We start from the raw sequence: 24,408 nt of genomic DNA, 5'->3' as shown, positions 1-24,408 counted from the left end.
AATACTGATACTACTCACATTTCTAAACAAACTACTACACATGCTGTCACACACCGTTACAAACACACACACACAATCAAATGTACACCGAGACATTAACACACACCGCTACACATGCGATCATACTACACACACATGTGTATGTGTATTTGTAGATATGTGTATGTATGTATATGTACATGTGTGTGTGTATATGTGTATATATATATATATATATATATATGTATGTACAGGTGGAAGCTTGGCACTCTCCTCCAAAGATAATACAATGTACCTCATATGCTTGGGTGCAAATTGCTGGCGTCAAATATATATACGAATAAATGAAAAATCAAAGTGCACTCACAGGTCTTTATGTCAGTAGAAAAACTGGTGCTTTATTTGTTCATCAATGGTGTACAAAAAATCAATCGACGTTTCGACCCTGCCGGGTCTTTTTCAAGATCATGATACACAAACACATTTTACCATGTTTTTATTTTTTTGAGTCTCAAGGCGTGGTATTGGGGGATGCTTTAGAATTCTGTAGCTGCAGGTGCTCAAGATGTAAATTTAGCTATGGGAGATATGATTTATACAGGATTAGTTTTGTATTGTTGATATTCTATTAACTGAAACAGTTACACTTTATTTAGAGAGATTTTTGGAAAAAAAAATATAGTTAGGCATTGCTGCCTGTTTGTGTATTGAACACACATTATATTATTCTATGTTTTCATTCTCAGGACGCAGGCTGAGATGGCCCACACATGTCGAGGAACCATTAATTTGTCAACCGCTCACATTGACACAGAAGATTCCTGTAACATTGTCCTATCTAATGGGGGCCGGACATACCATCTCAAAGCAAGCTGTGAGGTGGAGAGGCAGAGATGGGTTACTGCTTTGGAGTTGGCGAAAGCCAAAGCTATCCGTATGATGAACAACCAGTCAGGTAGAGTCCTTCCCAGAGTGCAGGGAAACAGTCTGTGAATTTTTTGTCTTTTATCAGGTATTTAATGGAAATGGTGTATAACCTTATAGTATTCTTGATCATATGTTCCCTGTAGACATGACAACAATCTACATTAACTATATTTGATATGTGATATTAGCATTATGTATCACAGCCTGTGGAACTAATGCAACTTGTTAGCATAGAGGGAACATGTATTTGTTAATTTTGTGAACCATTCTCTAAAAGTGCGCTAGACAGTTGTATTCATTTATATACTTTATTGCTGCTTTAGTGTGACTGAGTGTTGTCTGTTCATGGTTTGTTTTAGGTAACTTTACAAATGAACATTAGTCATGAATATTCTTTGTATATGTTAAAGAATATTTGAGTGCTCTTACTTCTAAGTATTTCATAAAGGTAAACTCTTCCTTGAAATGCTAACTCCAACCCAAAATTCCATAAGGGAAAGCAGAGACTACCTTGTTTTAGGGCCAAATTTTTCAACTTTTGTCATTTTCTAGCAGCCTCTAGTGATGGCTACAGGAAAGGGCATTTTCTCACACATTGCATGAGAAGCTCTGTGAAAGATCCAGTGGTCTCTGAAATCTTCCATAGTCCTCTGCTTGGTATTCTTGCAATGGAAGTGCCAGACAGTTAATGTTGCAAAACCTGAAGATAGACGTTGGAAGGAAAATGGTGTCACCCACCAGAGCTTCAGGGAAGTATATCTTTGTTTAGCTTCTTCTCCTGGCTGCCACACATCCAGTCATCATGTTATCTTGGCTTGAAAAAATGCAGAGACCCTGAAAGTGACAAAGCTACACGGTTACATATGTGTACTAAATATTTTAAAACGGTTAGCTGCTTTTCTTCTATAATATAATATGTAATATTGTAATATGTTTACTGGGACATGGTAATGTTCTTTAACTCTGCTATTTTTAAGCTCAGCACTTGTCCTTTTGCATTTTGCTTACCGATTCTCCACAAGTCCTGGTTTAGTAAATAACCCAAGTTATGTTTTATCTGCATAACGTGTATAGTCTTTTGGTGTCACCTTTACACCCAATATATATATATTTTCCACGATCCTGCACTCACATTTGTAATATAAGTGCCACGGTGCTCTTTCAGCCAAATCAACATAAATCTCCATGAAGAAAGGCACATGCTGATGGATCCTGATGAAAGTCCTATGATGGACTGAAACATCAATTTGCTGTAATTCATGTGTTATTAATAAAGACAAATTTTCTTCAAAAAGCCCAGCGTGTGCCTTTCTTCACGGAGTTAAGATATATACATACATATACACCATTAATTATAATAATGCTGCTCTGCCATCTGTAACATCTGATTGGCCAAGTATCTGTCTCCCTCCAGTATTGTTTACAAGCTGATGGATATGTGCTGGTGCACATGTCTCCTCTGCAATATTAGCTCTCTCTTCTGACTGTCTGAATACCTCAAGCCATGCTTTGTGAATCGCATACTTCCCTAAGTAGTTGGATGTTCCATATTCATTAATGTATTGCTAATTACTATACTAACAGAGAAGGCAATATATGCAATTTTAAAAGGAAGTTGATCAATTATTGACCAAATAATCTCCCCTTTATGCCTAGCCAGAGCCTAAAAGCAAATTAGTGAGAAACATAATGACAGAGCAGTGGGGGCAGTTAAATAGCTGGACTAGCAAGATAAGAAAAGGGAGGAAAATGGCAATATTGAACAGGGAATTAGGAATAATAAATAATACAAACCATTTTAAGAGGCCTTGTTAAAATATATACTTATTGTTTTAGCATCACAACAATCTTGTGCTTACTTTGACAAGTTTTTACATGGTTTAAAGCGGTGAAGAACACCTTTTATCCCAAGACATTTTCACTGCCGTATGCCACTTCCTTATGTGCAGGAATGTTGTATCTCTTGCTGGCCACACAAATCCAGGAGAGTAGGTCCATTTTGGATATTAAGGTGTGGACTATATATTGGTATTATAAAAGTACCTGGAAATGTATAAATTTAAAATACATACGGTACTCTCCTGATATTGACCTCTTCCATTGCTATTATGTCTGCTTCAGTTGATTTTAAACGGACATTATAGTCACCAGAACAATTATAGCTTATTGCAGTTATTCTGGGGAGTATAGCCTGTCGACGCAGGCTTTTTAATGTAAACAGTGTCTTTTCAAAGAAAAGGCAGTGTTTACATTACAGCCTTGGAATGCCTCTAGTGGGCACTCCTTATATGGCCACTAGAATTGCTTACTGGGGCAGAGGTGCGTAGTGTGCAGCACGGCCGTTCAGATGCTTAATGTTTTCCATAGAGATGCATTGAATCTCTATGAAAAGGTGCTGATTGGCTAGGGCAGCATTTAACCCCGCATTCTTGGTTAAGATGATCAATGGGAAAGCATTGTGATTGGCTGAGATTATGAATTCTGGTGATGTCAGCCAAGGAGGCGGATCGGGGAGCTGGCAGACCCATGCGGCGCTAGAAAAATGTTTTTTTACTATATTTAAAAGGGCAAGGGGGGGGGGGGGGGAGGGGCAGGGACCGTACATGTGTTTTTTTAACAATATAGGGTCAGGAATACACATTTGTATTCTGACAGTATAGTATTCTTTTAAGACCTTTCCATTTAGCCTGCACTTGTATCCTAGGCATTGTAGGATGCTGCGCCAAACAATTTGGATACATATGTGTCCTTTAGTTATTTTTACTTCATTACAGCTCGACATACATAAGTAAAAGCTAAAAAAAAAAATAGGTTGAAACTTCTGGAAATGTAAAAGTATTTAAATTGAACAAAGGCACAAATAATCTCTATATCTGTATATTACCGGTATATCAGAACCAGTGTTTGGGAATACAGAAAGTAAAATGTAAAATGATAGGGCTGAATATGGCTATAATGCAACATATAATACTGGTAACATTGTATGCTTACTATTTCTAATAAGATAGATGGTAACATCAGAAATTCCTCCTTCCATTAAAACATAGGGATTGAAAGAAAAAAACAAACACAGGCAAAGAAACATGTTTCTTTTTACACGGTGTGGACCAGAGCTGGATCAATGAAGAAGTGAACCCTTTTGTTTAAAAATGTTATTTTGCTTTGCAACATGAATCGAAAATGACACAATGTAAAATTAAGTGCAGTCAGCGGACAGTGCCTTGCAAAAGTATTCACCCCCCTTGGCATTTTTTGTGTTTTGTTGCCCCACAACCTGGAATTAACATGGATTGTTTGAGGATTTGCATCATTTAATTTACAGAATATGGCCACAACTTTGAAGACTTTTTTTTTTTTTTTTATTATGAAGCAAATAACAAATAGGACAAAATAACAGAAAAGGTCAATGTGCATAACTATTCACCCCCCTAAAGTCAATACTTTGTAGAGCCATCTTTTGCAGCAATGGCAGCTCCAAGTCGCTTTGGATAAGTCTACTATGAGCTTGCCACATCTTACCACTGGGATTTTTGCCCATTCCCCCTTGCAAAACTGCTCCAGCTCCTTCAAGTTGGATGGTTTGCGCTTGTGAACAGCAATCTTTAAGTCTGACCACAGATTTTCTATTGGATTGTGGTCTGGGCTTTGACTAGGCCGTTCCAACACATTTACATGTTTACCCTTAAACTACTCAAGTGTTGCTTTAGCAATGTGTTTGGGGTCATTGTCCTGCTGGAAGGTGTACCTCCGTCCTAGCCTCAAATCACGCACAGAGTGGTACAGGTTTTGCTCAAGAATATCCCTGTATTTAGCACCATCCATCTTTCTCTCAACTCTGACCAATTTCCCAGTCCTGGCTGCTGAAAAATATCCCCACAGCATGATGCTGCCACCACCATGTTTCACTATGGGGATGGTGTTCTTTGGGTTATGTGATGTGCTGGGTTTGCGCCAGACATAGCGTTTTCTTTGATGGCCAAAAAGTTAAATTTTAGTCTCATCAGACCAGAGCACCTTCCTCCATACATTTTGGGAGTCTCCCACATACCTTTTCGCAAACTCAAAACACGCTATTTTATTTTTTGCTGAAAGTAATGGCTTTCTTCTGGCCACTCTGCCATAAAACCCAACTCTATGGAGCGTACGGCTTATTGTCTTCCTATGTACAGATACTCCAGTTTCTGCTGTGAAACTCTGCAGCTCCTCCAGGGTTACCTTAGGTTTCTGTGCTGCCTCTCTGATTAATGCCTTCCTTGCTCGGTCCGTGAGTTTTGGTGGGCGGCTGTCTATTGGCAGGTTTGCTGTTGTGCCATGTTCTTTCCATTTGGTTTTGATAGATTTGATGGTGGATCTCCTGGGGATCATCAAAGATTTGGATGTTTTTTTTTTTATCACCTAACCCTGACTTGTACTTCTCAACAACATTGTCCCTTACTTGTTTGGAGAGTTCCTTGGTCTTCATGGCAGTGTTTGGTTAGTGGTACCTCTTGCTTAGGTATTGCAGCCTCGGGGGCCTTTCAAAAAATGTGTGTATATGTAATGACAGATCATGTGAAACTTAGATTGCACACAGGTGGACATCATTTCACTAATTATGTGACTTCTGAAGGTAGTTTTTTATGGGCTTCATAACAAAGGGGGTGAATACATACGCACATGCCAATGGTTTTCTAAAAAATTAGTTTTATGTATATATTTTTCTCATTTCACTTCACCAACTTAGACTATTGTGTTCTGATCCATCACATAAAATTCAGATTAATAAAACATTGAACTTAAGGCTGTAATGTAACAAGAGGTAAAAAGTCAAGGGGGTGAATACTTTTGCAAGGCACTGTACACTGACATCTGTTTATACACAGGATAGGTGAGGAAGGGTTTGAGTGCAGGGGTGAACTAATGGATCCAGAGATCAGGAATGCAGGATTTCTTAATGCTCTACATAGATATATCTAAACTGCTCTTCCTTTCCACATCTTCTCTCTCCCCGTTTACATATAACTGCTTATTTTTATATGCCCCTCTCCTTTCACAGTAAATGACAACAAAAGCCTAGTTGTGGCATATGTCATGGGTTTGCCTGTTCTACATAGATTTTGCAGCAGTGTGTATGTTTGGAATGTCCTTTAGTGTGTGATATTCATATGTTTATATTTAGCATATGTATTTATTAATATAGAGCAGCAGCACACTCTGTGACAATGTACAACATGATCGCACTATAAATGAGAGTCCTGTATAAATGGAATATTGACTTGAAGAGAAAAAGATGTCTGTGCATCAACAGCACCTTAGCTCTAAAGAGAAAATTCAATAAATAGAATGGAAGTTTTATGTTATAAAGAAAGACGTGCAAAGTAGAATTTCTTTAAAACACTTGCTGTATGTAGTTATACACAGCTGTCCGGGGAATATGGTTATTACACGGAAGTTATTGAGTACAGGACAGAGAGTGATCCCTCAGCATGTGAGAAATGGCTGGTTTAAATCACCACTGGGAAGTGTTTTTCATTAAAGGGATTTCTTGTTCATGTTATTAAGCTATTAAATTATACATGTCTCATTTGCAAGGTTCATAGCATTGCAAAGGGAATGCACCATTATGTCTGATGAAGGGTCACTCCAACCACCATGACCACTTCACTGATTGAAGTGGACATGGTGGCAGGAGTCAATATGTGCAGTGTTTCAGCTTAGAACGCTGCACATACTGAGTTATTGGCAATTATGCACCTCCAGCACACGTGACTTAGGTAGCCCAGAACTCTTGGCTGCCTGATGTCAATTCTGTGCATAAACTACGTCTGTTGTCTGCACGATGATCTTCCTCTTGCTCGCAGTGGGCCTGGAATATTACGCCTGCAAGTTCCACACTTTTCAAAAGGGTTATAGTAACCTTTTCATTCCAATTACTTTTTTCTGTACACACTAGATATATTGGGAGTTATTTGTAACTATCAATTGCAGGGCAAATTAGAAGTGTAGCTGTGTGCAGGAAAATTCCATTAGTTTCCATGGTGATTATTCCATTTTTAGAACCTTGCCCCCACCAACTACTCCTTATGTGTAACCTCCTCCCCTTTCTTTCTCTACAGGGTCAGCACTCTAGCATTCGTAATAATTTTGTGTTTGCAGTTAGGAACAGAATAGTCGACTCTAGAGGAAGCAAACCACGCAAATTTGTTATTTCCACTTGGCAAATTGGTTTTGATAATGCTTATATGGTTTATTACCATCTATCATCTAAATATATGGCCAATTTGTAAAATAAAACCAAAATAATGCAACACTGATTTAATAAATGATTTGCTAAATTAAAACACTAGCTTATTTTCAGGGGATGCTCCTAATCTAAGCCCTACCCCAAAAATAAGCCCTTGTAGCTAGTTCGGTAATCTATGTTCTGGGAATTTTCCCAGAACATAGATTCTTGGGATTCCATATGCGAGTAAGCCAGTCTATGTTCGGGGAAGTTTCCCTGAATATAGATTTGCGGGATTCCATGCCCTAGTGAACTGGTCTATGTTTGGGGGAATTCCCCCGAACATAGACCTGCTTTCTAGCACCTGCTTGCTGTTTTTCCCCGAAATAAGACATCCCCTGAAAATAATCCCTAGTGCTTTTTCTGGGGGTTAAATAATATAAGACTTTAATATAAGATTTGACGAACATAATAATTGGAGGTGCCAAATGTCCTGCTGGGCAATCAGCATCTCCTCATGCAGAGCGTGGAGACGCAGAATTTTGGAGACCCTAAATGTCAGAGCTGCACACTGCAGCACTGCCCCAGGAAGCACATCTAGTGGTCATCTGAGGAGTGACCACTAGAGGTGGTCACATGATGTAATGTAAACACTGCCTTTTCTCTGAAAAGACAGTGTTTAAAGCAAAAGGCCTGCAGGGACTATAAATACTCACCAGAACCACTACATTAAGCTGTAGTTGTTCTGGTGACTATAGTGTCACTTTAACCAAAACTAATGCTGTGCTTGCAAGTCATGTAAGGCAAGTCATTTGAGAGTATTGTCATTCTGTGATCTCTTTATGATGGTATTTCGGCTCATTGATGACCTAAAAGAAGAAAATATACATGGAGCAGTGCCACCCTTAATAGTTGTAGGGCCCTTGGTGAGACATATTTACGGGGCACTAAGTATACTTGTGGTTTTTTTACATTTTTTTTATTTTATTTTATTTTTTCAAAATTGTTTATCTTTAATTTACTTTTTTTTTTTTTTTTTTTTACGTCCACCAAGCCTTTCTACCATTAGGAGAGCTGGAGCTTATCCTGACCCTTGTGACCAGTGGAAAAGGGCTCTGATTTGCATGCTTTTTCTGCACTGCTAGCATCCTGGCTTCCTGATCTCACATTCTGGCTTCCTAATGTCACATCCCGGCTCCCTGCCATCACTACAGAGTACGTGACAGAACGTTACAGGCACAGCAAATAGAAGTTACAGCGTCTCGCTGCCTTTCCCCTCCCTACCTAGACCCTCTACATGTGAGAATAGTAGGCACCTGCCATCTGGGTAGGAAGGTACTTACGTTGTCTTAGTGCAAGGTGGGGAGCACTACACGGATGCCACACTTGCCACCCCCAAAGCAAAGAGTGGCCTTTGTAGGAAGCTCACCATATATGCAATTTGAAAAGTCTTGAATCTATAGTGTGTTAGCTGCACACTAACAGATCCGCAAAATATATTTAAATTACTAAGTATCACATAACGTTCCAATATTAAACATGCAACCACGATGGGGTGGGCTTATAAGGATGTGCCAGAGACTGGGCTTATGTCTTTTGGTGATGCCGAAATAGGGTGGATCTGTTTGAAAAGGTGGCTGCCTATCTGAAAAAGTGACATATTAGATTGGCATAAATGCATGTCTGGTAGCCGGCTGCACATGAGCACATGCCTTCAGTATAGCACATGCCTTCAGTATAGTGTGCGCAAGCAAGTTGTCCTTTGTAGTAAACCCAGGACAGTTAGACAGGATCCTGAATTTGAGATTGTCCTTCCAAACCTAGGATTCTTGGGAGAGATGGTATCCATGTGCCAGTGCACACAAAGATGGTGATTATTGTTCAAACCATTCCCATAGAATGCTGTACACTACTTAAAGATGCAGATACATCATATAACAACCCCAAACAGCTAATATATATGTGTGTATAAGCATTTTCTGGAACATCACCACCCACTACCAACAATGAAATTTATAGCGATTGATCACATCCCACCACCTATACGGGGTGGAGATCGCAAAAATCTTCTACTCCAGAAAGAATTGTTTTGGATTAGAATATTGGATATGTTTTTTCCTAAAAGACTAAATGAAAAATATACATTAACAATGTCCCAATAATGGAATACATCATGAACTACCTACTTGTGTATACTAAACTACTTCAAGATATACTAGCGGGACTTTATATCACCACTTATTGCCATATACTGTATATTAATAACCACTTGTTGAGTAATCACTCCAGGCAGCATGCCTCCCCTTAAAGACTAACGTATCTAACTAACATTCAAGAGATGTCTTATAATGCAACATTGTATAGCAGACTATGGTTTTGCTTGCTACATAACTAAAGCCACCAATAGATACTTTGCTATCTATGCTATTCTGCATTCACATTTTGCATACTCTTTCTGCTCTATTTATATAAAATTATAGCTAAATACTCTTAAGTCCATGGTGTTTAAATACCGATGTAGTTAGTACTATCACGTCCCTACATCACTTAATAGCTATATCACCCTTAAACTCCTATTTGAGCCGCCATCACTCTCTTCCATACTTTATTATGGCCAGATTGTTTTTATTCTGTATTCACGTAACGTTGTACATAAGTGTTCACATTTATGCATTATTTCTGAACATGTTTTTATCTATATGTTTTTTCATTCCCCCGCTCTACTTGCCATGTCTGCATCATCTGAAGAGGATTGATTGATTATGTCAGCGTTTCCCAATTGGTGTTCCGCCAAAAGTAAAAAAAAATAAAATGGCCGCAGGCGGCAAGTGAGCAGTGATTTCCCTGCTCAGCTCCATTGCGTGCACAGCAGGATGCTGGAGCCGGAATATAACGGCATCACTAAGAGGCGCGCGAGGGAGCTGAGCAGGGAGATCACTGCTCCCTCTCCGCCCGCACGCCAGCCACTCAGCAGCCCCATTAGACCCCAGGACTCCATGCCAGCACTCCTAAAGGTAAGGGGGCTGGGTGGAGTAAAATTTAAAAAAATGAAAATAAAATTATATGTTTGTCTGTTAGGGAGTTTGTATGTGTTTGTCAAAGAGTATTTGTGTTTCTGTCGGTGAGAGTGAATGTGTGATGGTCAGTGTGTGTTTGTCAGTGAGAATGTATCTCACCCACGATGTTGATACACTATGTCAAAGGGTTCCATGGGAAAAAATAATTGGGAAACCCTGGATTATGGGAGTCTGACTCCCTCACGGAGGTTGCATTCCACTGGTTACCTAGACAACCAGCTGGAATGCACACAATCAACACATCCCCCAGACTGACACCTCTGGAAATTTGCAGAGTAACGCTGTGATTTTTTTCACCAGCAGTTGCATACATGGCAATTACAGACCAGATTGGAGTACTCATTATTCATTTTCTATCACAAGTATCTAGTTATTTAAACACTGCAGTCACTGTTTTTCTGATATCCTGAAGAAAGTTCTGTTTGAGAACTGAAATGTCAACTTTTATTCAGCAGATGCTGTGCAAACAAACAAAATATACAAGTTTTACTTTACCTTATTTTGAAGTCCTTGGAGTGCTATCTTCTATATGCAGTTTGGATAAACACCGGGCTTAAATTTCTTTACAACACTCTGGAATGCAAGTTACTGGACTTTTGTGTGTGTGTGTGTGTGTATATATATATATATATATATATATATATATATATATATATATATATATATATAATGTATTTATTATACACACACAAAATAATGTAATATTTGCACACAAAAAAAACAAAAAACAAAGAACTTGAAATTGTGGGGACGGAGACAGGTATTTTCAGTCCTTTATGCACTTTCATTTATTTGCCTTTAACAATGGGTTTATTTTGTTGTTTGTAAATATTACTTTCTGAGGCTATAGATTTTTACCCTTTTTGTATTCTCTTCTGCTCCCAATGTATTTGTATCTTTCTGTTATGTACTGCTGTTTGTAGGTGTGGTGTGAATAGAGGTCAGCCAGTTGAGTGATATGTTAAAGCATTCATTACTGGTGCCCTAAATAATACTTCTATTGCCAGTGATGTTTTGAGCAAAATATATGTATATGTAATTTAATAGCACTTACATGTGGCTACTAAGTAAAATGCTTAGATGTCATATCATGATATGGATAAATTACAGTAGTAGTACTATTACAGCACCCATTAGGTGGCATGGTTTGGAGTAGCAGGCTAGCAGCCCAGTCCCACCAAACATGAGGTCTGTTACCTTTGCTGCATTACACTTATGGCACACAGTAATCTTAGCTGGATCTCTAGATGGTAAGGTGAGCTATTTTTTGCCAATCTGTTCTTTCTTACCGCATCTGCTGTGGAAGTAACCTTGCAGCCCATTAACTGTGATTCAAATAACACAAAGAACAAAGAAATACAAAAATGGAAAGAAGTGAAAGTGAATCAACAAATAGGTGGGTTGTATACTGGAAGCCTGCATTGCATTTAAATGGTTTCCCAATGCACTAGTTACAGGGATAGGCAACCTTCGGCACACCAGATGTTGTGGACTACATCCCCCCTGGCAAAGCATCATGGGAGGTGTAGTCCAAAACATCTGGAGTGTCAAAGGTTGCCTATGCCTGCACTAGTAGAACATGGCATGATCCACACACTAGTCTTGTCCCTCGTTGGCATTACATACTTTCAGAGTTATCTACCAAAATGAGAATTCAAAATTAAGGTCAAAACCAAACTGGAAAAAATCCGTAGGTCTGCTATGCTCTAATCCTAAAATTGAAATTCACTCTTAATTCTCTTTTTAGTACATAACCCTGTTTGCCTTTTGAGGAGAGTATGAAGGGCTAAATTACACACTGGAGCAACCAGTAATTTTTTTTTAAAGTTGCATTTTTCTTGTGTTGGTACATTTATTAGTAGACATTGGCATTTGTGTGCCCGTTTACATTTGGATGTTTTTGTACAAGACAAGTTACACAGGAATGTAATAAAGGCAGAGATTATTTTGACAATCATTTTTTTCCCTATACCATGTCACTTCCCTGTTGCTATCTGAATCTGACCGGCAATAGATTTGTTTTTTGGCATTGTGGCTGCTATGTAATAATGCCTCAATGCATATACAGCCATAGTTAATCCTGCCACTGGTATCTTTAATTCCTGTGCTACCGGAAATAGTTCACACTAAAATCTTATAACTTGCTTTTCTGTTTATTAAAAAAGTTATTTGGTCAATCCACATTCAACATTTTAGGACTACCTGATATTACACAGAATATGTACAACATAATATATATTTGTGTATGCATTATACTGTAATATGTAATCTAATATATTTGTACATTGTGACGCATCCTTTAGTAAGTCATATATTATTCTATTTTTGTATTTCCTCTGTATGTGTTGTTTCCATTCCATCATGTTCAATAAATATTTACTTCACTGTTGTCCACTCATTGTATTTTGGCTTGGTTTCAAATCAAATATTGGTAAAATGCACGGATCCATTTAATCACATGAAAAGTATAGTTACTTTTACAGATGTGTTACTTATGTGCTGGTCATTTATCATGTATAGAAAACATAGAAACCTAGAATTTGACGGCAGATAAGAACCATTCGGCCCATCTAGTCTGCCCAGTTTTCTAAATACTTTCATTAGTCCCTGGCCTTATCTTATAGTTAGGATAGCCTTATGCCTATCCCACGCATGCTTAAACTCCTTTACTGTGTTAACCTCTACCACTTCAGCTGGAAGGCTATTCCATGCATATTTATAAACCTTTGCCCCTCTAATTTAAGACTGTCCAATTGTTGTGGTAGTTTTTCTTCTTTTAAATATAGTCTCCTCCTTTACTGTGTTGATTCCCTTTATGTATTTAAATGTTTCTATCATATCCCCCATGTCTCGTCTTTTCTCCAAGTTATACATGTTAAGATCCTTTAACCCCTTAAGGACACATGACGTGTGACATGTCATGATTCCCTTTTATTCCAGAAGTTTGGTCCTTAAGGGGTTAAAGGACCACTCTAGGCACCCAGACCACTTCAGCTTAATGAAGTGGTCTGGGTGCCTGGTCCCTCTAGGATTAACCCTTTTTTTTTTTTTATAAACATAGCAGTTTCAGAGAAACTGCTATGTTTATACTGAGGGTTAATCCATCCTCCAGAGCCTCTAGTGGCTGTCTCATTGACAGCTGCTAGAGGCGCTTGCGTGCTTCTCACTGTGAAAATCACAGTGAGAAGACGCCAGCGTCCATAGGAAAGCATTGTAAATGCTTTCCTATGCGACCGGCTGAATGTGCGCGCGGCTGCATGCGCGCACGGCTCCTGCCGCGCATGCGCATTCAGCCGATGACGTCGAGAGGAAGGAGGAGTATAGCTCCCCGCCCGGCGCTGGAGAAAGGTAAGTGTTTAACCCCTTCCTCTCTCCAGAGCCCGGCGGGAGGGGGTCCCTGAGTGTTTTCCTGGCACTATAGTGGTCCTTTAACCTTTCCTTGTAAGTTTTACCTAGACAACCAGCTGGAATGCACACAATCAACACATCCCCCAGACTGACACCTCTGGACATTTAATAGCCCTTCTCTGAACTCTCTCTAAAGTATCAATATCCTTCTGGAGATACGGTCTCCAGTACTGTGTACAATACTCCAAGTGAGGTCTCACCAGTGTTCTGTACAATGGCATGAACACTTCCCTCTTTCTACTGCTAATACCTCTCCCTATACAACCAAGCATTCTGCTAGCATGTCCTGCTGCTCTATTACATTGTCTGCCTAACTTTAAGTCATCAGAAATAATCACCCCTAAATCCCTTTCCTCAGATGTTGAGGTTAGGACTCTATCAAATAGCCTATATCTATACTCTACCCTTGATTTTTTTTTTGACGACTATGCATTATGTGTTACGGTCACAGAGTACAACATATGCTCAATATATAGTAGATAGTGCAGTCCTGTTCCCGGCCTTTGCACGGTTTGGCTATAAGTCTTCCCCCATGGAACAGTTACATGAAAAAAGTAAATAAACGTCCTCCTCTTTGTGTATGATGTGTTGAGGTTGGTTGCTTGTGAGATTGCAGTAAAATTACATATCCTATAAAGCTCTGCTGGACAAGAATTGATTGGCCGAGAAAAATATTTTTGTTAACATTTTATTCAGGAATCTGTGTAATGCATTAAAAAGGGGGATAACTACAGTAGTGTTCCTTTAAAGGGACACTCCAGGCACCCAGACCACTTCTGCCCATTGAAGCCCATTTTTTAGCACAGATTATCTGTGCTAGAGCGTCGCTGGACGTCCTCACGCTGTGTGAGGACCTCCAGCGTCGCTCAATTCCCCATAGGAAAGCATTGAAATTATTTTTCAATGCTTTCCTATGGGGAGACCTAATGCGCATGGGGAGTCAGAAGGAGGAGCGGCGTGGAGGAGGAGGCAGCGACGAGGGACATCGTCGCTGCCTCAGGTAAGTGACTGAATGGGTTTTCACCCCTTCAGCATCTGGGGGTTGGAGGGGGAGAGGGAACCTGCAGTGCCAGGAAAACGGATTGTTTTCCTGGCACTGGAGTTTTCCTTTTAACTTTCTCTGAAAAGTTTGTTCAATGTCAACACTAAATATCCTTTATTACTTTTTGGATGTATTGCACATTGTTCTAAGTCAGTATGCCATAGTCTCTCTAAGTTGTAAGACTTTATTTCACATTGCCTGAAAGAAAAATAAATTGTGAGCAAATTATGTCAACCACATTGTTCTCAAGCAAGGAGAGCTGGGAAGGAACATTATGTTCCTTCTAAGTCAAGGCCTATTTGTATCACACAAATAGGCCTTGACTTATATTTAGAAGATTTTCTCTTAAAAGGACACTGTAACTTATTGTGTTTTTTTTCTTTTTAATAGTACTTTGAGTCTTTGGGTGATTATATGTCTATCTGTAAGTGGTATGACAAAAACAGGGCTCTACTGGCACAAAGGACAGCACCTTTCCTGCAGCTCAAATAATGTAGACCAGTGGTTCCCAAACTGTGTTGGCGTAGGGGTGCCGCGAGATATTTTCCCAATGCTATGATCATATGACCATAGCACCGGGAACCGTGCCTGCAGAAACGGAGGGGAGGTCAGAGATCTCCCTCTCCGGCCCGCTAGCACTGTAATGCTGGCAGTCGGCAGGGGAGTGAGGGAAAGAGGACACGGGAGAGCTCTAACCTGCAACTCTGCTTTGTTCTCTCTTGCGAGCTCTGAGCATTGCTGCTGTCACTAAGGCAACGCTCCGAATCTCACAAGAGTGAACTCTAGCCTGAGCTTTTAACTCTCAGGGCTTCTCCACCAGACCATTGTGGTTTAGTGCTGTCACCCCACTCAGGCAAAGACTAGCAGGAAAGGGGAATATGAAAATAACAAGATAACATACACCCTATTCACGAAACCCACCGACCGGAACACACTTCTTCACGCCACAAGCTTTCATCCCAATCCATTAAAGGCATCTTTGCCTTATACGCAATTTTTAAGGGTCTATAGGAACAACTCGGACCCGAACAGAGCTCAAGAGCAAATCCAAATCATGTGGAACAAGTTCCTTGAACGGGGATATAAGAAAGCTACTCTTAACAGTGCTTTACAGAGATGCCACCATATTGAAACCACACCAGATACTAAAAGCCAACGCTTGGTTTTTCCTACCATTTACAATACAGCTTCTTCAGCATTAAGGAGAATAATTAATGCCAACTGGCAGACAGTAAGGAATGATACCTCTCTTCCCAGCATATTCTCAGTTCCACCGATGATGAGTTATAAGAGAAATAAGAGCTTGAGGGACTTATTGGTTAGAACAGATCCCCGCCACTGTTACGAGACCAAAACAGTCACCAGTAACCTGGGTTGTTACCGCTGCTTGGGATGTGTTACTTGTGGACATATGGTCCCAGGCCGGACGTTCTCACACCCTCAAACTGGTAAGCAATATACCATCAAACCGCCTTACTTGCACCAGCGATTTTGTCATATATAAATTGACGTGTCCTTGTGGTTTGGCCTACATAGGCAAAACAGACGTACCTCTGAGAGAACGTATTCGAAACCAACGGTCAGGTATCAGGGTAGCGTACCGGGATAATATCTCTGAATTACCCGTGGCAAGACATTTCTTAGAGGCTGGACATGCTCTCCCAACTCTTAAACTGATGGCAATCGACCAGATACCACCACCAAAAAGAAGAGGTGACAGGAAGAAAATGCTTCTGCAGAGAGAGATCTATTGGATTAGAACTTTGGAAACGATTACACCCAAAGGACTCAATGAGAAATATTCTTTAGCAGTCTTTCTTTAACTACCATACTTTGATCCAGACAATCTTACCTTGACTCCTGATAAGTCTCAATTTACCCATAAGCCCACCCGGTGGGACAGGCTTGGGGTTTAAATACTTAAATGACGGAAGAGTAATTCAGGTCTGCTTGGCCACATCGAAGAGTCTTACAAGTTATCGATGAAGGACCCATTGACCACACATGTAATATGAGATGGTCTTTATTGGGCAACTGAGAATCACTTGTATTGTATTATTATTAGTGTATATTCTTTAATACGGGTAATCTTTCTCTATGAGTGACATTATTTTGGGGAGCTAGGAGTATCTATAAGATGCAATGTAAATACTGTGAGGAGGAATCTAGTATGTGCCTTGTCGTACTGTATAGTCTGGTCTGTTAGTTGGTGCCTATCACGTTAATTAGATTGGAATCCCGGGTATTGGATTCATGACATTGTGGTGACCCTAATGGGGCTTTAATATAACCTCCAAATGACACAGCCCTAACCAGTATTCCCGTATTGTCACATCTTTTGACACTGACTGGTCATATCTAGAGTTTAGAGTCTAGGGCTCTCACCTAGTCCTATTATGAAATCTGGTCTGGGAGCGCTAGTGCCTTCCATACCGGGTATTGAGGATGTTACCTTTTTGGTGACCTAATTTTGGGCTATAATACAATTCCTAAGTGACATAGTTCTACAAAGTATCCCGATTTTGTTCTATATTGAGATACAGAGTTGTAAATTTGTAAATATGTAGATACTGTTTGTTCAGGTTGTTTGTTATAAGAACATGATACAGGTCATAGACATTCAGGTCCTTAAACCACTTTCAATATGCTGTGAGAGTGATGGTAGCCAGTAGTATTTAAAACTTGTTCCATTTCTGCACTTGCTGTCTAGCTTATATAGTTGGGAGACAAAGTTGCTCCCTTACAAATATTTCAATCTTGATGTATTTAACTCTATAGTAGAATTTCCGTCCACCGGTCTAATGTGTTGTTTTTAAAGTTTAAAGTTCGTTAGTAACCTCTTTATTTGTGTTTAATACACTTAATTTTGTGATGTTCTTTTAATGTGGAGTGACTGGCGTCTGGTCCCCATAGCAACTCATTGTGAGCAGCCTGATACGAGGGTGACGCATGCATAATGACGCATGATGACGTCACCAGAGTGCGACCGACATTTTCGGCGCGAAAATGAACCGGGACGCTCGGAGGGGAGGTCCAGACCCAGGTGGGGTGAGTCTATTGATTGTGAGTTTGTGGGGTGGGTATATATAGGGAGTTTATGTGTGTGCTAACCTTGTCCTGATAAAAGTCTAGAATTGCTAGACTGAAACGTTGAAGTCTTTTATTTGGAGCATTAAAAGTTACATTTTATTGAAGAAGTCCTTGGAGTGCAGTTTATTTCTCCTGTCTATATTATATAAATACTATATATATATATTTTTTTTTAATTTGCCCTCCTAACCCCACATGGACACAATAGCTCCCCCATACACACTGCCCCTACGTATGCACAAACTGTACCCCCCACACACTGTACCCTTCATACAACATGCCCCCCCCCCACACACACACACACACACAAATAGCCCCACATATCACATCCTTCACACACACCATCCTTCACAAACACAATGCACTCCCCTACACACACTGTACCCCTCACACAACCTGACCCCCGACCCACCCATCTTCACACACACACCATCCTTCACAAACACAATGCACCCCCCCATACACACACAGTACCCCTCATACAACCTGCCCCCCCGACACACACACACACACTGTACCCCTCATACAACCTGTCCCCCCTCCCCCCCACACACTGACTATACACCTCATGCACAAACTGACACACTGACACACTGTGATGGCGGCCGCTGGGGGAGCTGTGCTGTCTCTGCTCCCCAGCAGGCATCTTAATGAGACCGTTGCCAGAATATGACGTCATATTCTGGCCACGGTCTCATAAAGTAGCATGGGAGGGTGGGGGAGCAGAGACAGTACAGCTCCCCCAGCGGCCACCAGCACAGACAGCTGTCTGCCCTACACGACCCCTGGCCGGTCGCCCACAGGTAGTATTAATATGTGCCAGTGTGAGTTTGTCTGTCTGTTATGGTGTGTGTCTGCCAGTGTCATGGTGTATGTGTGTGTTTAAAAATAGGGTTTTTACTCACTTTTTTTTTTCCCACGCCATGCTGGTCTCCCCTCAACTGGCCCTCACTCTATGGCTGAGATCATCAAGCTTGAGGATCTCAGCCAGTCCAATGCTTTGCCATAGGATTGGCTGCAAAAAGCTACACCAATTAGCATCTCCTCATAGAGATGCATTGAATCAATGTTTCTCTATGGGGAAGGTTCAGCGCCTCCAGAGCGTGGAGGCTCTGAATGTAGAAACACAGGAAGCACCTTTAGTGACCGTCTGAGTGACTTGTCACTAGAGGTGTCACTTTTCTCCGAAAAGTCAGTGTTTACATTGAAAAGCCTGCAGGGACAGGGTATGGACACCAGTACCACAACATTAAGCTGTGTGTGTGCGCGGCTGCTGGTAAGTGAGCTTGTGTTTTTATGTCAATGAGCTTATGTATATCAGTGAGATTGTTTGTCTATGAGGCTGTGTATCAATGAGCCTGTGTGTGTCAGTGAGATTTTTGTGTCTGCATGTGAGTATGCTTACTGTATAATTAAACGTTTTACTCTGAAAGGACCAATATTTTATATTAGAGGGGTGGAGGGGGGGCAGAACTAGATGATGTTAGCTGAGGTGCAAACCGTTCCAGTCCGACACAAGAGCACAGCGGCGGCTGTCCACCGCACTCCCAGCCCTAGTAGGCCTCAAATCTGCAGGTCAACCTCTGATGCTTTACACCGACCGCTGAAGGGCACAACACCAGCCCGTAGTCACTTGCGTCACTATCATTATTTTCTAGCCCTGGATAAGGGTTTGCTAAAAGTTAATGTCAAGTTAAGAAAAACCCTTCTTTTAAATGTGGTGTTCTCCAAATTTATACTGTTGCTAGCTCAATCTATAGATGCAGTTTAAAGCTCTTCTAAAAGAGTTAACGTATTTTTTCCCCTCATAACCGGTTCCCTTTAATACTCTGGCTTGTCCACTAGATGGCTCTGTTGTGTTATGTATAAAAGAAGTTAACATTTTTTTTTTCCACATTTTTTTTAATATTTATATAATTGGATTACAGTGTAGGAATAGCTTCAAAAGGGTGAATGATAATTTGTCTGCAGCACCATATGGGGAGCTGTAAAAAGAAAGTGGTAATGACTTCGAGACACTGTTTGAAATACAAAGACAGGATAATTCTTAGATATAGGAATGTCCATTGCATTTAAAAAAAAAAAAAAGAGAAAAGACCAATATATGACTATATGACTTTTGCCATTCATTTATAAATTCTAGACAAAGATACACGGGTTTCGGGAGGGGGGTATATTTTATGCTGGTTCCTCCCCCCACCCCCCATAATTCACTAATTGTTGTCCAGCTACTACAAATCCTAATTTAAAGGATGAGCGTCTTTTAAATGTTTAGTGTGCATTTGTCTAATACAATGTGTTAGAAATAAAGGTATTTTTGGAGCAGGGGGACCTTTCCTGTGTAAAATGCTCTATTGGGCACTATAGAGCAGGTCCCCTATCTCTGATTGCACTAAAATTAGGGGAGAATATTTTTTTTAATTACTTGGAATCCAGCACCTGGTGAAGCATCCTGGCCCCATCCTCATGTCACTGAGGCCGCATGCTGTCCACAAATGCATGTCTGTTAGTCCACCCATTGTACAGCGCTGCGGAATTTGTTGGCACTCTATAAATAATACACAATCACAGGCTTCTCTTACAATTGTATGCTCAAAGCGCATGCACGCGGAGAGGGAGGGTATTTAGTACCAAAAAAACAAAAAACTGTCTGCAATTGAGGAAGTGCCTACATGAAGTGTGGATGGGGAGAGCTAGCTGCAAGGGGAAGATTTTAATGTCTGTTGGCAACATGCAGGGGGCGCTGACAACAGACAGTTTTAATGCACACAATTTACATTTGGAAGCCAGGAACAGAGTTCTGGGCTGCCAATGTCTTGTGTGCTGGGGGTGCAACAAAACCCCAGCACGCTATTTCAAACAGAAACATTGCACATACATACTCCTACTGTGGTAGAAGCTACAGGATGTTTAAGTAAAGTTCAGTACTCACATGGTTAAAACTACTGTGCAACTATCTTGGACCAGGGCGCAATAGATAATATATGTAAGAGATAAGTCTAAGTTTATAATTGGATGTAACCATAGTAATGTAGGTGTAATTTCTGTATTGTCTGTATACGTATGGAATATGTCATTTGTGGTATATATTCTTTGTTCTTTTGTAAACGTGTGTTCAGTCGGGTATTCCAAGACTATTGTCTGACTGAGACTTTGCAGCTGCAAAATAATAAATAGCCTTTGTTTTTCAACGACCTGTGTCTGGAGTATTATGGAGTGTCCTTGTTTCATATCTGACCCGAGTGGGTTACCACACTACCACCATGACCACTTCAAATTACTGACGTGATCATGGTGGTTGGAGTAACTCTTTAAGTTCATGTTTAAAGTACAATTCCCAGCAAGGAATTTAAGGTATTTGTAAAATACGTATAGCCGGTGTGAAAACTGTGCCTTAACCCATTGTTTCCCAGTGGGTCATAAATAATTTCAAGCTTTGCAGCAAAATTTCACAATAAAATCAGAGACTGAATTGCAGTTTGGTCTTGAATGTATAACATTACGTTTTTTATATAGCCTTGAACTTTAAATCATATTGTAGCCTTCAGGAAGGTTACAAAATACTTCAGCCAAAAGAAGAATTCAGTGACACTAGGGTACCCTGGAGGTGTAGTGGTGGCTGCCAGGCTTGGCCAACTACACCAGCCTTCCTTCCACAATACCCATCAATGCCACTCAACTCCCTCACTATCACACACACAAAATTCTCCACCATTGCCCATTAATCATCACCCTTACCCCAATATCATCCAAATCTGACCCCCTTCCACAAGATCAATGATGGACTTATGCTCTTTCATCTTGTAATGCAGCTTTTGCTTGCAATGAATGTTAATCTGACAATGTGACTGTTTGCTACCATGCTGATGTTATCCGTGAAACTGCATTACCAGAGACCTGAACAGGAAGAAGCATGTGTCTCTAGCTTACACATACTACAGTTGTGCAGGGCGTTTAAGTGGGCAAAGGTTTTTCAGAGATCCTGGGCTAAACAGCTTCAAATTTGCACAACTCATGGCCACCACCAATATTTACTTTTTCAATGACATACTAGGTGAAAGGATTACTTATAATAACGGAAATGCTTGTCAAAAACAGAAATATGTCGACTCCTGACCATAAAACTTGCAATCTAAAAGGTTTCTTGAACGATGTACAGATAGTGCACATACTGATTTATAGTGCACTCCAGAGATGATTTTTTTAATTTATTGATTACCATTATACTAAAACTGTTGTCTTTGTTTTTATTGTTGACCTAGGTGCGTAGTCCAATGGAGCTAAGGAAACCTAAAATAATAAATTTTTGCAGTACTTCTACATCCAGGGTTTGTGTGAGCATCTAAGCAGAAAATACATACTAGTGCATAGATGCTCAGCATTCATTCCACAGTGCTAGGGGTGCACACTACACAGCGGTTTTACATTATTGTACAAGGCATTTACACTCCTATGTATAAGGACCGGATCGTCCGAAATATGTAAGGAAAATATATATATATATTTTTTTGGCTTTTGTTTTCCCCTGTTTGTTTATGTACCTTGTGGAATAAACCTTTCCTTTTGCATTGAGAGCGCTTTTTCCGTCATCATTTTTGTGTTTTTATCTTTGCATTTACAAGGCATACTCTGACTCTCCAAGGACAGCCAGCCATACAATGTAAATAAAAATAACAGAAAACCGAAAAAGCACAATCTATACCCCAGAGTCAATTTTGCTTTACTGCTTTATATGATGTTTTCCCATAGGTGTTTTAATAAATGGATTACTTTATGGATTTGAACCTAGATATTATTTAAAGCAAGGCATTATTCTTTTTAGAATACATGTAATAAAAAGGCTGATCCAATTTTCTAAATATATCTTTATGGTTTATTTATGGATACATCCGTTTCTAAGTGGGTCACCCTAATAACACCAGGCTTTACAAGAGGGAAGTCGGGAATTGAGTTACAGAAATAGAAAAAATAAAATAAAAGTGTGTGTGTGTGTTCTTCAGCGAAACCATGTTAAAGCAACAGTGTTGATACTGATATATTATGAAGTAAGATATTGCACAGTACCCCTTTTTATTGCATGGAGACTTTCTCATAAGATTAAAATAATTGTACGTTACGGATAATTAACTATTTGAAATCTACTAGTTTTCCCTAGTATCGTGGTGTTTAACCAAGAAGGGTATACACTCGGTTTTCTCTAGTTTCTGAGTATGCACTATTAATAATAGTCAGTATTGTAGTAATAGTTTTATTTTCCTTGGAGGATGAAATACTGAAAGTGGAGATGCAGCCAATCAACTATCTTATAGACCTATTAAGCGCTCAGATATGCTACCTATTGTTATTTATATGTAATCTGTGGATCTATGAGAAATGCTCAATTTAAAAATGTGTGCTTACTCTATCTGTGGGCAATAAATGCATGGTTATTAACTAAACTCGGAATTTTAGCAAAACATAGGCTAGAGTAGTTGCTCTGTAAAAGTTCTTAAACTCTGCTCCAGTCACAGCTTGACCTTTTCTACCTAGATTTTGCATTTTGTATTTGATTTCCTCAAATTCGGGCTTTAGTAAATTACCTGTTTGACTATTATTGTACTCTCATTTGTTTAATATGTACTCAATATTGTACTGTCTTGTCACTCCAATGCATAAATAATACAAATTACGTTACAGCACACACAACTTAATTTGTATTATGTATGAATATTGGTCATTGCGGCAGCACCATTCCTGCAGAATGCACGTTCTGGGTGTGCCCCAATCCTTTTTGTCTTACCATTGTTGCAGCCACCATTTCCAAGAATGTCTACACAACTTCCCCTCATCAAACATGATCCTATTCACCTCACTTATCTTATTCACCAGTCCTCCCTTATCAACCCCCCGTCTTATTCACAAGCACCCCAATTTATTTACCAAACCCCTGTCTTTTTCACAAGTCCACCCTTATCAAATCCCCGTTTTATTGGCCAGTCCACCATTATCAAACCCCAGTGCTTTTCGCCAGTCCACCCTAATCAAACCCCCGTCTTATTCGCCAGTCCACACTTGTTAAACCCCTGTCTTATTCGCCAGTCCACACTTATTAAACCCCTGTCTTATTCGCCAGTCCACATTTATCAAACCCCGTCCTATTCGTTAGTCCACTCTTCTCAAACCCCCGTCTTATTCGCCTGTCCCCCCTTATCAAACATAATGCTATTAGCACTAACACATTGTCTCCTTACGTCATGCCCCCCCCCCCCCCCACACACACACATTATGTCCAAAAATGACTGTTTTAGAATAAATGATGACATTTATCAGTTTGAACAGTTCCGCACTCTAACATGGTAAGACCATATGACTTTTATAATGGCTCTGCCACAACGTTATTCAATTTTGTTCCATAATACCATGTAGGAGGTGAGTTTACACAGCTTGACTGACATCATAAAATAAAGGATGGATATCCTTTTGCCATTAAGCATCCCTACATAATCTTTCCCAGCAGTGCGGGGGCTAGGAACCACAACAAGGGATTTCAGCCATACAGTGTCAGACCTGTAGATATTTAAACAAATTGTGTTTTGGGTATTTAATAGGTGGCAATAAGAGAGAGAGAGATTCTATATTAGACCATTTGGAGTTGTGCTCTTTATTTTTTTTTTAGAATTTGTTTGGGTAATGTCCCCCATATA

The 24,408-nt window shown here is 40.0% G+C and overlaps 1 protein-coding gene across 1 annotated transcript in view; it reads left to right on the top strand.

Annotated features, from left to right (window-relative positions):
- OSBP2 (oxysterol binding protein 2) overlaps positions 1-24,408 on the top strand; it is a 298,677-nt gene that overhangs the window by 53,637 nt on the left and 220,632 nt on the right. Inside the window, exon 2 of the mRNA XM_063454168.1 lies at positions 726-934. Within this exon, the coding sequence (XP_063310238.1) occupies positions 726-934 (209 nt within the window). The remainder of the gene's footprint in view (positions 1-725; positions 935-24,408) is intronic.

The sequence above is a fragment of the Pelobates fuscus genome, chromosome 5 (assembly GCF_036172605.1).
Source record: "Pelobates fuscus isolate aPelFus1 chromosome 5, aPelFus1.pri, whole genome shotgun sequence".
NCBI lineage: Eukaryota > Metazoa > Chordata > Amphibia > Anura > Pelobatidae > Pelobates > Pelobates fuscus.
This window is presented reverse-complemented; position numbering and strand designations above follow the sequence as displayed.